Source organism: Elephas maximus, chromosome 23 (assembly GCF_024166365.1).
Source record: "Elephas maximus indicus isolate mEleMax1 chromosome 23, mEleMax1 primary haplotype, whole genome shotgun sequence".
NCBI lineage: Eukaryota > Metazoa > Chordata > Mammalia > Proboscidea > Elephantidae > Elephas > Elephas maximus.
The window spans coordinates 55,587,000-55,603,921 of record NC_064841.1 but is presented as its reverse complement, the minus strand read 5'-3'; the positions used below and the strand labels follow the sequence as shown (position 1 = coordinate 55,603,921).

Genomic DNA, 16,922 nt, shown 5'->3' with positions numbered 1-16,922 from the left:
ACAACTATCTCATTCAGGACTTGAACTTAACCCCTGAGATTATTCAAAGTGAATGGCTTTCATAGAAGGCAACAGTTTTTCTCTGAATATTGATTTTACAAAGGCTTGTAAGTATCCACAGCCCACTGGCTCTAATCATTTGACTCACAGACATCATTCTGAGTTACTGCAATCAGTATTTAGAGGTTGACAGAATACTTGGTTTTATCTAGTGATACCAAGACTGTTCTCAACAGCATCAGCGTATTCTACTCTGCAATGAATTGTTTGTAGTCTTGTCTTATTCCTGATCACAGACAGTTGGCCATTAGTAAAAGTGTACGTGAAAGGTTTTGCCCTTCCATGATAGTTTTGCTTTTTATGGATTGTATATGAGTGTTACACTAAACGGTCATTTGGCCAATTTGATCATTCCATCCATCTTTACTGTGAATGCTGATCTTGGCAGTGTCAGTTCAACTAGGACAATTCAGCTTTGAAGACAAGTTGAACTGAGAGAACTGGCCGTTCTAAAATTAGATTAACCAACTGGATAAAGGCATTCGATGTTTAGCTTATTTGTGCTAACCATCTTCTTCTGTGTAAATACATGGTTAAGGAAGTTTCTCTAAGGTAGCGTTTTAGGACAATACTCATAACTGCCAGTAACTGTTGAGCACTGACTCTGCACCATCCCTTCACATGGATTCCCCCCTCTAACGCTTACAGCCCACCACCCGTCTGTCAGTTTGTCTTCCTGTAGGGGCTTGCGTGTTGCCGTGATGCTGGAAGTTATACCACTGGTATTTCACATACCAGCAGGGTCACCCGTGGTGGACAGGTTTCAGCAGACCTTCTAGACAAGGCAGATTAGGAAGAAAGGCCTGGTGATCTACTTCCAAAAATTAGTCATTGAAAACCCCAAGGATCCTGGCAGAATGTTGTCTGACAAAATGCTGGAAGATGAGCCCCGGAGGTTGGAAGGCAACGATAACTCAAGCATGCCGCCAAGCGTGAGGATGGTGCGGGACCAGGCGGCATTTCTTTCTATTGTACGTGGGGTCGCCATGAGTCAGAGCTGATTCAGCAGCAACCAACAACAGCAACGCTCACAACACTCTCACTAGACACCTCCTATTACCTTCCACACTGCAAATGAGCAAACTGAGGCAGAGGGAAGTTAAGTGGTGGGGTTGTGATTTAAACCCAGGGAGTATACTCCAGAGTCAGTATGCTTAGCCATGGCATTATATCATCTTTCTGTTAAAATACATTTCAAATAGTCAGTGATACGTATTTACCAAATATACCAGTTTAATATATTTAACTACATGATGCTAATTTGAAGACAATATTACATATATGTGTCATCCCTGCACCACCAACTTCTATCCAAGCTATAGTACAACCATGTTGTTATACAGGGAGAATTAATTAGCGGTGCTCTGATTAAAGATCTGTGGATTTGTGCTGCACACAGAAGGTAAGTGATGCTGGAATCCTTGGCTAAGGCATTCTTGGCTCTTTGCCATGATTCACAGTGAGCAGCACTGAACTAGCTATTCAACAAGGGATGGCAGTCTGTATTGGACAAGCTTTCTCAACTGTGAAATGGAATTAGGGATGGGACAATGATTATCTTAAGTTTAGAAAAAGTGTGACAATACAATTTTTTTTTTTTTTGATCTGTCAGTTGAAAGTAAGCAACTCGTTTCATGAGTTTCATTTGGAAATGTTACGTGATTTTTTGACTTATAAATCCCTCCATATGTACCTTTCCTCTTTCCTTTTGCTTTTAAAGTATTTATGGCAAATTATAGTCATGGACATGATTAATTATCACAGCAGAGACTGGTAGAAGTTAAAATAGTTTTCCCCAGTTAAAATCCACTTCAACACTAATTAGGTAGTAGGTAGACAAGAACTATTTTAGGTGAAGGGAAAGACAACACACAGTACAGGAGATGTCAGCACAACTGGATTAAACCAAAAGCAAAGAAGTTTCCTGAATAAACTGAATGCTTTGAAGGCCAGAGTAGCAGGGGTGGGGGTTTGGGGACCATCTAGGTCAATTGGCATAATAAAATGTATTAAAAAAACATTTTCTATCCTACTTTGGTGAGTGGCGTTGGGGTCTTAAATGCTAGTGAGCAGCCATCTAAGATGCGTCAATTGATCTCAACCCACCTGGAGCAAAGGCGAATGAAGAACACCAAAGACACAAGGTAATTAGGAGCCCATGAGACCACATAAATCAGAGACTACATCAGCCTGAAACCAGAAGAACTAGATGATGCCCGGCTATAACCAATGACTGCCCTGACAGGGAACACAACAGAGAGCCCCTGAGGAAGCAGGAGAGCAGTGGGATGCAGACCTCATATTCTTGAAAAAAGACCAGACTTAATGGTCTGACTGAGACTGGAAGGACCCTGGAGGTCATGGGCCCCAGACCTTCTCTTAGCCCAAGACAGGAACTATTCCCAAAGCCAACTCTTCAGACAGGGATTGGACTGGAGTTAGAGATAGAAGATGATATTGGTGAAGAGTGAACTTCTTGGCTCAAGCAGACACATGAGACTCTGGGGGCGGCTCCTGTCTGGAGGGGAAATGAGAAGGCAGAAGGGGGACAGAAGCTGGCTGAATGGACACGGGGAATACAGGGTGGAGAGGAGGAGTGTGCTGTCTCATTAGGGGGAGAGCAGCTAGGAGTGTACAGCAAGGTGTATATAAATTTTGTATGAGAGACTGACTTGATTTGTAAACTTTCACTTAAAGCACAATAAAAATATAAATAAAATAAAACCCATTTCAGGACCGTGGCTTTGAGTCCAAATAGCTATGTTGTTCAAATAAATAATTTCCATTTGAATTTTCAAATTAATAAAAGTTTACTTTTTTCCTTGCAGGGCTATATTCGGCAGTGTCGCAAGCACACAGGAATGTTCACTGTTGCACAACTAGCCACCATTTTTGGAAACATTGAAGATATTTACAAGTTCCAAAGAAAGTTCCTGAAAGACCTTGAGAAACAGTACAATAAAGAAGAACCTCACTTAAGTGAAATAGGGTCCTGCTTTCTTGAACACGTATGTCACCCGTTACGTCTTCATTAATGACGCCCAGTTAAAAATGCATTTGTAATGTTCCTCCACTAAAAATAGGAGTCCTTTGTTTGCTTGCTAGATTAGTTTTTCATAGAGTGGAGCAGTCACTTGTGAAAAATAATTTGATGGGTTTATATGGTTGATCTTTACCTAGTTAAATACTCTGTCTTTTTAGCATATTGCACTTTTATTATACAGTTTAGATGTAGAGTTGGGGGCATTGTATTTGGCGTAGTTTCTAATAATACTTATTATTGTGCGTTAAACACTATTTTAAGGGTTTTCTTATATCAGCTCCTATACTGCTATGTGGTAGATATGATTCTTATGTTCATTTAACAGATGAGGAAACTAAGGGCCAAGGTCACACACAAGTAAGTGGCAGATCTGAATTCAAGTGCAGGCCGTGTGGCTCTGCAATCGTGCTTAAGACCACTGTAACTACTGCAGAACCTGGAGAATGGGCTAGGGCAATCATCTTTTAGTTGACTACTGACTGTTATTTATTACTAAAATATTTCAGAGGAAGAAGATTTCATTTCTAGCCAAAATGGTCAGGGGGGGAATAATAGTAATAATAATAACAGTAACAGCAGCACTTCTGTGTGCCAGGTCCATTAGCTGTACAGAGCTGGCCCTCTGTGGTGGGTAGATTTTTAAACAGATGAAGGTTTTGGTTGGTAATGCAAGTGGGAAGACAGCCTCATAAATGCTCTGGGAATGTTTGGGGGTTGGTTAAAAGACGTGCTTGGCCAGACCAGAAGGTCCACGTAAGAGGCCAGCCTCCAAAGTTACGTAAGGTCAGGCTGCAGAGCAGAGGGGTAAAATGTTGCAAGAGAAGCCTTAGGAAGTCTTGCTGTGGAGAACAGGAGAGTTTGGATTAAGAGACAGAGGTAGTTGGAGAGGGAGATGAAGTGGGCCTCGGCTTGGAAAAAATAAGAAAGGGATTTGTTGAAATGTGTATTGAAGAAAAGCTGACAAGACTGGTCATAGAGAACAAAGAAACACAGCACTCAAAGCTGCCCCCGGATTTTGAGTCTCCAAAAATTAACAGATGAGCTAGGAAAATCTGTTTTTTAGGGAAATAGGGGTTTGGTTTTAGACCTGTAGAGTTTGAGCACATCAAGTACAAACTGTCAAGTGGGACACGGGAAAAAAGGAATAGCAGCTCTGGATAGGGGTAAAAAACCAGTTGCCATTGAGCCAACTCTGACTCGTGGGACCCCGTGTATATCAGAGTAGAATTGTGTTCCACAGGGCTTTTAACAGCTGATTTTTTGGAAGTTGCCAGGCCTTGCTTCCAAGGTGCCTCTGGGTAGACCCGAACAACCATCCTTTCTGTGAGTAGCCAGCACATTAACCATTGAATCTCCCAGGGACTCCCTGGATGGAGGGAGACACTGGTGAGTCAGCGGCACAGAGGGTGGTGGGAGCATTGTGTCTGAATGCTAGCAGCCATGGCTTACATGGAGGGGGGTCAGGACAGTGTCACCCCAGAGCCAGGAGAAGAGCAGTGTCATGAGAAAAGGATGGCAGCAGCCCTGAAATGAGGCCTTCAGTTTGAGGTTGGAGGGTGGTCAGTGCCCTCAGAGCAGAGCCGGGGCTGGCATTGGAAGCCAGGCTGTAGGTGCCAAGGAGAAAGCCTGTCAGCAGGTAGAGGCGGTGAATCCAAGCCTCCTGGTCATGGTCCAGAAGTTTGTCAATGAAAGTGAAGGTGAAAAAGAGGGAGAAAATTGGGCCGAGCACATCCTCTTCTCTGCTGTTTTTTGGTTTGTTTTTTAATGTGTTTTAGGTCAAAGTTTACAGCTCTAGTTTCTCATTCAGAAATTTATATACATACAGTTTTGTGACATTGGTTCCAGTCCTCACAATGTGAGAGCACTCTTCCCATTTCCACCCCATGTTCCCTGTGTCCGTTTGTCCAGTTCCTCATCTTACCTTTGTGCAGGAGTTGCCTGTTCGGCCTCGTATATTTGATTGAACTAAGAAGCATGTTCCTCGCAGGTGTAATTGTTTGTTTTATAGGCCTGTCTGATCTTTGTCTGAAAAGTGGGCTTTGAGAAGTGGTTTCAGTTCTGGGTTAGCAGAGTGTCTGGGGATCACAGTCTCGGGGGTTCCTCTAGCCTCTGTCAGACCAGTAAGTCTGGTCTGTTTTTGCGAATTCGAATTTCATTCTGTATTTTTCTCCCACTCTGTCTGAAAGTCTATGTTGTGATCCCTGTCAGAGCAGTTAGTGGTGGTAGCCAGGCACTATCTAGTTCTTTTGGTCTCAGGCTGGTGGAAGCTCTGATTCATGTGGTCCTTTAGCCCTCTGAACTAATATTTTCCTTGTGTTTTTGGTTTTCTTTATTCTCCTTTGCTCCAAACGTGATGGGCCCAGTAGATGAATCTCAGATGGCTACTTGTAAACTTTTAAGACCCCAGATGCTACTCACCAAAGTAGGATGTGGATCATCTTCTTTGTAAACTGTGTTATGTCAGTTGACCTAGATGTCCCCCGAGACTAGGATCACCTGTCTTCAACCCCAGCATCTCGGTCTCTCAACGTGTTTGGACGTGTCTAGGAAACTTCTGTGACAACTTTGCCTTGGTCAGGTTGTGCTGGCTTCCCCTATATTGTGTGTCATCTTTGTCTTTACCAAAGTTGACACTTGTCTTCTGTCTAGTGTTTTCCTCTCCTCATCCCTCCCTGCTCTCATAACCATCAAAGAATTTTTTTTTCTGTGTCAAAACCTTTTGTTAAGTTCTTGTAATAGTGGCCTCATACAATATTTGTCCTTTTATGGCTGACTGATTTTACTCAGCATAATGACCTCCAGATTCATCCATGTCGTGAGGTGTTTCGTGGATTCATCATTGTTCTTTATTGTTGAGTAGTATTCCCTGTACGTATGTACCATAATTTGTTTATCCATTCATCTGTTGATGGACACTTAAGTTGTTTCCATCTTTTTGCTTTTGTGAATAGTGCTGCAATGAACAGGCGTGTGCATAGCTCTATTCATGTGACGGCTCTTATTTCTCTAGGATGTATTCCTAGGAGTGGGATTGCTAGATCGTATGATATTTCTATTTCCAGCTTTTTAAGGAAGTACCATATTGTTTTCCATAGTGATTGTACCATTTTACATTTCCATCAACAGTGCATAAGAGTTCTAATCTCCCCTCAACCTCTCCAAAATTTGTTATTTTTTTCTTTTTTTTTTTTTTAGTTAGTACCAGTATCATTGGGGTGAGATAGTATCTCATTATAGTTTTGATTTGCATTTCTCTAATGGCTAGTGATTGAGAGCATTTCCTCATGTGTCTGTCAGCCACCTGAATGTCTTCCTTGGTGAAGTCTTTGTTCATATCCTTTGCCTGTTTTTTAAATAGATTATATGTCTTTTTGTTGTTGAGGTGTTGAAGTATTTTGTAGATTTGAGAGATTAGACTGTTGGACATGTCGTATTTTCTGCTATTTTAATGTTGGAGCAGAGCTGGGTGGAAGACGCACCAAGTACCTGTGACATACACTTTTGGGGCTGCTAAGGCAGATGTGGAAACCCTGGTGGCATAGTGGTTAAGTGCTACGGCTGCTTACCAAAGGGTCGGCAGTGCGAATCCACCAGGCACTCCTTGGAAACTCTATGGGGCAGTTCTACTCTGTCCTGTAGGGTCGCTATGAGTCGGAATCGACTCAACGGCACTGGGTTGGTTGGTTGTTGGTAAGGCAGATGTGGTTGGGACCACAGTGCCAAGTCCCACGCAGCCTCTCATTCCTCCCTTCCCTGAGGAGCCCCTCAGATCCTCTCCCTCCCTGAGGTGATCTGGAAGTGCCCCCTCTACAGAAATGTGGACTTGCTGTTTATGTAGGAAAAGAAATGCAGAGTGACTGGGGTTGCCATCAGCTGCCACACCTGTTCTCGTTGCCGTGGTGCCTCTCCTTCCCTTCGCAGGATGGTCCCTCGGATGGGGCTGGGCCTGTGAGTGTCCTTGCCATGCCTCAGAGCCCCACATGCTCTGATTGTACTTTGCTTTCCCTTCACAGCAAGAGGGCTTCGCCATCTATTCCGAGTACTGTAACAACCACCCTGGCGCCTGCCTGGAACTTGCCAACCTCATGAAGCAGGGCAAGTACCGGCACTTCTTCGAGGCCTGCCGCCTGCTCCAGCAGATGATAGACATTGCCATTGATGGCTTCCTGCTCACACCCGTGCAGAAGATCTGCAAGTACCCGCTGCAGCTGGCCGAGCTGCTCAAGTACACCACGCAGGAGCACAGGTGAGGCTGCACAGGTGAGGGCTGGGGCCGCCAGAGCGTGGCCAGCGTGCCAATGACTGGTCCCAGCAGAGGCCCTCAAAGCCAGCTCAGGCCTCCATGCAGAAATAGAGAGTTGAGGGGAAGGCTCTTCTCCTATGGAATTATTGAGTCCTCCGGGCTTTCACATAGCAGTAATAGATGAGGTAAAATCTCATTCGTAGGCTTTAATTAGTGTGGTGCAGTGGTTAATTGCTCAGCTGCTAATCAGAGATCTGTGATTCAAACCCACCAGCTCCCCTGCGGGAGAAAGACCTGGCGATCTGCTCCCGTAAAGATTTCAGCCTAGGAAACCCTTGGGGCAGTTCTGTGCTGTCATATATTGTCACTGTGAGTTGAAAATTGATTTGGATGGCATCTAACAACGACAATATTGGAGAATTTTGTGCGTGTTTAGAATGTTTACGATTGTTAAATACTGAAACGGTAATAGGAGAGGCTCTAGAATATTTGTTCCTAGAGATATTCAAAACAGGATTCTTAAACTGTCATGAGTGCCTGGGGATCTTTATTGTATTTTTATTCCTTATAATTTACATGTATTTTGTAAATACTCCTTTGTAGCTACTCAGCGTTTGATACAGGCAGTTTTTAAAAGGAATAGACCAGTCTGAATACAATTTTAGAAATATATTCCTTTATCTGCTTTCCTTTATTACTCTTTGTTTAAGTTGTTTTCATAGCAACTCACTCTTATTACTGCAGCAGAAAATTACTTTGTTGAAGGGATGAGGATAATCAAAGGTATGAACTATGAAAAGGTAGGAACTGATTCCAAGGGTATGGAGTAGTACATAGGGGTCGGCTTGGAGACGCAGCTCACTGAGACCCTCCCAGCTCTGTGGCCGGTCGTGCCTAGCAGGGCTGCTCTCCGCAAGCTTTCTTTTCCATTCTCACTTTGAGCACAGGCCTTCTTGTTGTCATTACCAGAATGTTCTGTTTTGCTTTAGGGCTTACTTTGCACCTAACTCAGCTCTTCTTACAACCCACAGCACCTCCGTTGTTCGAGTCTCAGCTTCTCCTGAAAAAAAAAAAAAAAACACACAAATAAAATATGTTCTCTTTCTTTATTGTCTGTTGCTTTCTATGGTTTCTGTATTCTTTCTGGTCTTTTGCTCCCCAACAGTTTGGTCCCTTCTGGGGGAGCCAAAAATTTATCCCTTGCTTACTTAATATCGACTCATTTTCCTGTATATACAGAAACCTTGCTGTAATTATACGTAAGATATCACTCAGCACTGGAATGGCAGATCCCTCTTCTAGGACATGGGAAAGTGTCAGCACAGCAGGACCCTGCTGGCTGGTGCCTCAAGGTCGTCGTGATTGTGCAGCTGCTGGTGTTCTCTTCGGCCATAACCGGAATGCCAGAGGGGACGTGGCAGTTATAGAGCATCTCCTGGTGCCAGGCTCTGGCCAAGCCATGGGGTGGGGTGAGGTTTTAGGACAAAGCTTACTGTTTTAGGTGGGACCCAAGCCTACCACATTCATGCCACTGGCACCACACTTTAACTATCTACAGCTTTTAAAAGATGAATTGTGAAGGTCCTGGTGAAGAGAGGGAGAGAGAAAGGATTGTGCCCAGAGGAAATTCGCTGGCGCAAACCACAGCAGTTCTGGGTTTCACCAACCGAATGTTGCCACAAACCAAAAACCTACTCATAGCAACCACGGAGGACGGAGTAGGATAGCTCCATACAATTTCCAAGGCTGTAATCTTTGCAGGGTACTGGTTTTTTTAATCTTTGCAGGAGCAGACTGCCACATCTTTCTCCCACGGAGCGGCTGGTGGTAGCAGCCAAGCACTTAACCGTTGCGCCACCAGGGATCCTTTAAATGTCGGCACAAGAGCAATCATATTAACCACAGTGGTGCCTAGCACTGCAGGGTATGCTCTTTTGTCCCCTCTGCTGCTGAACTTCTGTGGAGAGACAGGGAAAAAGGGAGCCTTTGTACAATTAGATTTGAAGGTAGACTGGAGAAAAGAGGTCACCAAACAATAGGCCCTAGAGAGGGTGTTAGTTTAAAGAATTAGGACTAAAGGAATAAGAAAAGTTAATTGAGAAAGATGAAAGGCTATCTAGATATGTAGATACACACACACACATATATACACACACATACATATATTGCTAATAAAAACATCAGAAAAGTTTGAAAATAATAGCAAAGTCAAGAGAGTCCTAAATTTGAAGATGTTAGGAAAAAAGAAAGAAAGAAAAGAATAAAAGGCATCATGGTAAGGAACCAGAGAAAGTAAACAAAAAAATTTAAAAGCAGAGACACCTTGAAAGACGTGGGCAGACCTCTTATTAAATTCCAAGGCGTAAAGCTGTGGAAGGAAGTCTGCACATCACTCTTTAATAGGTGAATTTTTTTAAGGAAATTTTTCACTGTGAGCTTTAGGTTTACCTTAACACTGTAGATTGTATCTATTTTTTAAAAAATTATTTTAAGGGAAATGCCAAAAAGCCCATGTTCTTGTCTTTAATAAAACCAAACCATTACACTCTGCCTCTTATCTGGAGATGTACAGAAAAACTTGTAGCAAAAAATATAATTGTTTTGTACCCTTTCTTCATTGTTGGAGGCCTTTTGGGGGGTTTTGGCAGCCCACTTGTATCCTTTTTATTCTTGCGCTCTCTCTCTCTCTCTCTCTCTCAGTCTCTCTCTCTCTGCTCCTCAGCGTGAATGGGATTTCAGCTCATTTTGGGAAGCACTTGTCTTTCCAGCCATGTCTGGTTTGTGTGGAAAGGCCCAGGGACGTGCTGGGATCTGAGCGTAATTGTGTTTGGTGAATAGACAGTAGAATCTGCTTCCATGGCTTTTTTTCATGGCTGTGCAGGAGGATTCTAATTCAGTCCAAATGAACTCCAATGGCTCTGTCACCACAGGAAAGTGCTAGAAAGTAAAAAATCTTCAGCCCAGTAGCTGGGCGATTGTTTTACATGACCCCAAGTGATTAATGCTGAACAAAACTTCAGTGTAAAGCCTTCAGCTATTGGGCATGCTCTCTCCTGGCCTGGGTGTCAATTAGAATTTCAGTCTACAGTTTTAGACAGCATGCGAACAGGAGTCTGTTAGGGAGGCCATTTCAGTTTGATCTGAGTGTGGCTTAGGGAAATCGCCAGACACAAAGCTCTGTTGGTGAGTAAATACTGTATTATATTCATGTGACCAGCCACTTAGGGCTTCTGTGTCCTCTCTTGTCCTCTCCTGAGTGCCATGAAAGGCATGACTTGGAGCAAATAATTACTCTTGAAAATGGCTAGTGATTTTGAAAGTACTTGACATAGCATAACTGGTTATTTCAGAATCAAAACAATCATAAAAATGATTCGTTATTAATGAAAATAATTCATTGTCACTGTGATTAAGACTTATTTCTTGTGGCATTTACTTTTCATTCACTGTGATTTCTGGGAAATGAATGAAAACATTCTTATTCCAAAGAACTCGGAATTGCATTTAGTCAGCTCTCTTAACCTATGCAGACTATGGTCTATTCATGGGGGAACAAGAGCTAGGAAACAATGGCTGTTACTTGAATGGCACTTTGTCTAGACTTTTGGTATACAGAACATCATTTTGCCGAGAGCATTCGCTTGTGAGTTGCCTGCAACGTGATTAAAATGAACCTCCCATTTTGCAGTGATTACAACAATATCAAGGCTGCCTATGAGGCCATGAAGAATGTCGCCTGTTTGATCAACGAGCGGAAGCGGAAGCTTGAAAGCATAGACAAGATTGCCCAGTGGCAGGTGTCCATTGTGGGCTGGGAGGTACACATGAGCTCACCTCTCTTTACCCTCAATTTCACCCCATCTCTGCTCACTCCCTCCTCAACCTCCATTTAGTCTGATCACTTACTTTAATATTCTGTGATTGACACTTTATATACTTGGCTTTAATGGCATAAATATCTTGAGCATATTGTTGAATGTAACAGTCAACTACTGTACCGTCCTCCACACACTAAGAAATGCAATCTGAAGGGCGTGCGTAATTAACTTACTGCCTGTTGTCTGTGTTGCTAGACAGTAAGCCAATGAGAGCAACTAGAGAGCATTTAAGATGCAGGACTATGTTGAGTGGTTAGGGTATGGCCTCTGGAACCACACTGCCTGTGTTTGATCTGGGCAGGATTAGTCTTTTCATTCATAAGATGGGGAGGAAAATAACACCTACCTCATAGGGCTGCTGTGAAGATTATGTAAAATGGCGCAAATACAGTACTTGTTACAACCAATAATGATGGTCCAACAATATGGGGTGGAAAATACATATATCCATACACACATATATATGTGCATATTTATACACACTTTGTTTATTAAAACAATAATAACAGTAGCTAGCACTTGTGTTTACCATGTGTGTGGCACTGGCCTAAGCCTTTCTCATATATGAATTCATTTAATCCTCTGGAACAACCCTGTGAAGCAGGCATTGTTAAAACCCCCATTTAACATATGGGGAAACTGAAGCACAGAAAGGGTAAGTAGCTTGCCCAGGGCCACACAGCTAGGAAGTGGCAGAGCCAGATTCAGACCTCGGAAGTCTGCCTTTAAAGGTAACCACCATGCTCTACCACTGCAATTAAGAACCGTAAACTGATGGCTTGAAGGCTTGTTGTCAGACCAGGCAAGGCATACCCCACATCACTTTCACCCTGTGGAACTCACTTTCCCAGAAGATTGAGAAAATCTGGATTGTTGAGAAGTTCGGTTTTTGCCTAAAGTCAGTTATAGCAGTGATAATTGGAATGAAGCATTTCAAGGCCTCATAGACTCTTACAGCTTGAATGGGACCTTGGAGATCATCGAGTCTTACTCCTCGATTTTATACATGAAGGATCTCAGGCATAGGATTGCTTTACGCAAGTAAATAGAAGAGCTATTTTGGAATCAGGAAACCCTGGTGGCATAGTGGCTAAGTGCTACGGCTGCTAACCAACGGGCTGGCAGTTCAAATCTGCCAGGCGCTCCATGGAAACCTATGGGGCAGTTCTACTCTGTCCTGTAGGGTTGCTTTGAGTCGGTATCAACTCGACGGCACTGGTTTTTTTTTTTATTATTATTGTGGAATCAAAGCCTTTTTCCTCCAAGAGATAATCATCTGTGACCGGGATTAAAGGAGAATTAAATTGTATAAAGCAATGGCTAATTTGATAACAGTATACTCTGTGTAGTTACTAGATTCAACCTAAATATTTTTAAAGTATTTTTTTCTATTGATTTTGCACAGAGGGTATAATTTATTGTCGGCAGTTTACCGATTCCTTGCTGGCAATTTGCCATCTGGTCTTTTGTTTTCATGACCCTACACTAGTTATTATTCCAAAGAGCTGCTGTATACCTGACTCAGAAAGCAGAAGTGTATTTAGCACTGTGTTCTCATGCATTTAAAGCCTCCTCAAAGCTTCCTTATTCTCAAGAATCAGCCTGAGCTGGCTCCATTCAAATCCTGAGTGCATTCCCCTAATCCAGCATGCTTTTCAGCAGAGGGTTCTTGTCCGTAAGGAAGATACTTCAGATAACCTAGAGGTGCTTGTAACATTTTCCCACTGAGTAGGGAAAAAGAATTTCATGCATAAGAAGATTAATAAACTGAGGTGTAAAATGGCCTTTGAGGCCTACTGTACCGAGAATTGGGGGTAGGAGTGGAAGTCCCCCTGGGCCGGGGTAGTCTGAGGAAGGCTGTGTCGAGAGCCTCTCCCCACATCACGGAAGCCCAAAGGGGCCAGCGTTGGAAGTGCTTTCATGTGTTTTTATCATTCCAGGGAATGGACATTTTGGACCGGAGCTCAGAATTGATCCATTCTGGAGAGCTGACCAAAATCACGAAGCAGGGCAAGAGCCAGCAGCGGACTTTCTTCCTGTTTGACCACCAGCTGGTGTCCTGTAAGAAGGACCTGTTGCGCAGGGACATGCTGTACTACAAAGGCCGGATGGACATGGACACCATGGCGCTTGTGGACCTGCCGGATGGGCGGGACCGTGACTTCAACCTTAGTGTGAAGAATGCCTTCAAGCTTGTCAGCCAGACCACGGACGAGGTCCACCTGTTTTGTGCGAAAAAGCATGAGGACAAAGTGCGGTGGCTTCAGGCGTGTGCAGATGAGAGGCGAAGGGTGCAGGAAGACCGGGAGATGGGTAAGCGGCACACTGGGCACTGCACAGTGTTTGCCTTTTGCCTTTGTTTTCTAGCCTTATTCTCGTGCCAACTCTCCCCCCAGATCTCCCCCCTAGAGTCAAATTCCACTATTGGGAAAGAAAAAGAAATGGCAAGTCCTAAATACCCCTCAGCTTGCTAACAAGGCAAACTATGACAGGTACAGTTACTGCAGGTAACATTTATTCAGTATTTACCCCATGGCAGGCATCATGCTCCACACCTACCTAGGCTATCCCATTCAGCCTTCACAAAACCCTGTGATGTGGGTACAAGTATTACGCTCACTTTACAAATGAGGAAAGTAAGGCTTCAGGAGATGGGCCACTTTTCCACTACGGCCAAATAGTACTTAAAACTAGGTCCGTGTGACCCCAGAGACTAAAGCCCATTATGGTGGCTTTCACTGAAGCCATTAGAAATAACAAACGAGTCTTTTTTTATTACACCTACCCCTCACTTATCAACTCTTTCTTTATCCTATATTTCCCATTTAACACAATAGTGAAAAATCTACTATCCGACTTACTATTCTGCTCATTAACAAGACAGCCGGCATGGCGGCAATGGCGGCAGTAGCTGCAGAGCATCCCCTCCCTCAAGAATGGTCTCCGGGTGGCTTCTAGGAAGCTGGGCCATGCTGCCCACATCCCCCATGCCCTCTTGTAGGCAGGTGTCTGGCCGCCCCGGCCTCCAGGCGAACGAGTAGGCGGCACCCAGCCAAAAGGCCTCTTCTGAATTCCCAGCTCCTACGCAGCCTGAGGCCCTGCAGTTCAAAATTGCCTGGGGTGGGATGGGAAGGGAGGAAAGGCATCAGAGAAAGTGTTTGGAAGAAATGCATGCGAGTTTAATGATATCGCAAAGTGAGCTGAACTGGGCCTGAAGCACTACCTTGGTGGGGTGAGTGCGGTGTGTAGCCAGGCTCCCAGCGGAATTGCCGGCCTCGGTTACTTGCCAGGCCTGGAGGGAAGAGCAGGCTCCAGGACTGTGAAAGGCAGGGCTTGCAGGGGTGGGAGTGAAGCCCTGCAGGTGGCTCCTCAAGGTAAGCTCTGACTCTGCACAGGAGGAAGGTGAGGTGATTAAGCCATGGGCATTATCCAGCTTTGTCTCCTCTAAGCCTCTTTCTCCACAGAGGAGTAATCCGTAAGTGGACTCGTCACAGTGATGAGCACATCAGGAAATCTCACCTGTTGTTACTTCTATGATCATATTTTTTAAACAGACAAACAAATGGTGTGAAAACAACAACAAAATCCTTCATTTTCTCATAACGCCAGCTTTCACATAACAACCTGATTTTTGGAACCTAACCATATCGATAAGAAAGGGAGTGGGTCTATTTTTTTGTTGTCGAAAGTGTACACAACAAAACAATAGCAATTCAACAGTTTCTACACGTACAATTCAGTGACATTGATTACATTCTTCAAGTCATGCAACCATCCTTGCTATCTATGTCCAAACTGTCCATTTTCCATTAACGTAAACTCATTGCCCCCTAAGCTCCCTATCTGACCTTTCAAGTTGCTGTTGCCAATTCGATCCCATATAGATCGTTCTTCAGAAGAGCACGATAGTCAAGGCAAACCTTCTTTACTAAAAAGGCTACCTTACTGTTTGGTTTGAAGAAGATGTTAGGGGATATTTTTGGTTTAAGGTTTAAAAATTATCTCGGGGCAACAGTTTCAGGGATTTATCCAGCTTCAGTGGCTTGAGAAAAATCTAGAATCCATGTAGAATCTCAGATGAGTCTTGAGGCTCCCACATCAGCTGTACGTTTGCTGTAGAGTTGGACCCCACAACTCTGCCTGCATCTTTCCCCTTCCCTCTCACCATGAAGCTCAGCACCACGCATCATGTGTTAAAGTGAAGGTGATGCATCTTCATTTGCCACTTTGATGGTGCTGTTCTGCCTATTGTCTCCCTGACCTTCCTTAGTTTCTGCCTTGCCAGCTTCTGCCGACCTCCTGATATTGATTGGCTTAATGATACCCAAACTCCTGTGCCTGCCATCAGTGATGGCAGGACCATGGCCTCTAAGCTCAAGGTCCAAATACTTCCCAAGCCCATTACGGTTTTAAGCACAAACTGTTGAATGGAAGCCAGAATACCATGGGCACCAGCTGAGGTGGAGTGAAGGATAGTCCTCTCTGCACTCCCAGTGAGCTCGGACCTCAAAGGTTATGTGGTCCAGGGTGGAGGAGAAGACCTACTCCACACTCTCCACCCTTCCCAACTGAAGTGATGAACTGCCTTTTTGTTGGGATGAAAGCTAGAATGAAAACTGTCCTTACCATGTTGAGCATAACCAGCTGCTGTACTGGGTTTGGCCATGGTTTTGCTCTCACCCACAGTGAGTCAGATTTGGGAGGGGCTTAGAAGTCATTCAGGCCAAGTTACTGGCCAAGTTGCTGATGAAATACCCTCAGCAATCAGACATCAGCCTACACTTGAAGAGCTCTGATGATGTGGAACTCACTCCCCCACAAGGTAGCCCTTCCCTCTAAATGTTGGAATATTTTTCATATTGAGAGAAAATCTAATCCCCAGTTACTTCCATATATTGGTGTTGCTTTTGACTCCTGGTCCACTCTATATGGCTAATTGCTCTATTGTGCTGAGAATTCTTCGGTATCTGCAAAGTGGAATGATTAAAATGTAAAATGACAGCCATATAGTGTCATTGCGGAATGTTGTATAGTATAGGACCAGAAATCATTGATAAATGACAACGCTTCCTTTTCCCCGGACAAAGAACTGACAGGGGCCCTGAACACTTCTCAGCTCTGCCCCTTAACAGTAGAAGAAAAGAGGGACCTGAGTTTATAGGTCCCGATTTTAACAGCACAAGAACCCTGGTGGTACAGTGGTTAAGCACTTGGCTGCTAACCAAAAGGTCGGTGGTTCCAACTGCCAGCCGCTCCATGGAAGAAAAATGTGGCAGCCTGTTCCCATAAAGATTGCAGCCTTGGAAACCCTGTGAGATACCTCTACTCTGTCCTACAGGGTTGCCATGAGTTGGAAACCGCTCTTTGGCCACAGGTTTCATTTTTTTGGTTTATTTGCAGCACAGCGTTTACATACAGCCAGTGCTCTGGAGACTTGAATGTGTGAATGAATGAATGAATGCTGCACTGAGGGAGTGTGGAATAAAATAGGGCCCAGGCCCTCGCCTAGAATGCATGTCAGTCTTGGCGGCATGGTACGCTCTGTGGGGGCAGAGTGGTAGTAGCATTAACCAGGAGTGTGAGAGCCAGGCCAAAGGCCGGGGATGGAGGAGAGAAATGAGTTCAAAGGCTGGTGTAGGCTGAGGGGGCAAGAGAAGTCAAAGAACTAGTGGATGGTATCTGGACAAGATGCCGAGGC

The 16,922-nt window shown here is 44.1% G+C and overlaps 1 protein-coding gene across 10 annotated transcripts in view; it reads left to right on the top strand.

Moving 5' to 3' along the window:
- The window catches only part of SPATA13 (spermatogenesis associated 13), a 207,974-nt gene that overhangs the window by 152,830 nt on the left and 38,222 nt on the right, over positions 1 to 16,922 (top strand). For all 10 annotated transcript variants that reach the window (XM_049867152.1, XM_049867142.1, XM_049867143.1 and 7 more), the window contains 4 exons: positions 2,889 to 3,068; positions 7,117 to 7,349; positions 11,035 to 11,164; positions 13,165 to 13,537. In XM_049867152.1, the coding sequence (XP_049723109.1) occupies positions 2,889 to 3,068; positions 7,117 to 7,349; positions 11,035 to 11,164; positions 13,165 to 13,537 (916 nt within the window). The remainder of the gene's footprint in view (positions 1 to 2,888; positions 3,069 to 7,116; positions 7,350 to 11,034; positions 11,165 to 13,164; positions 13,538 to 16,922) is intronic.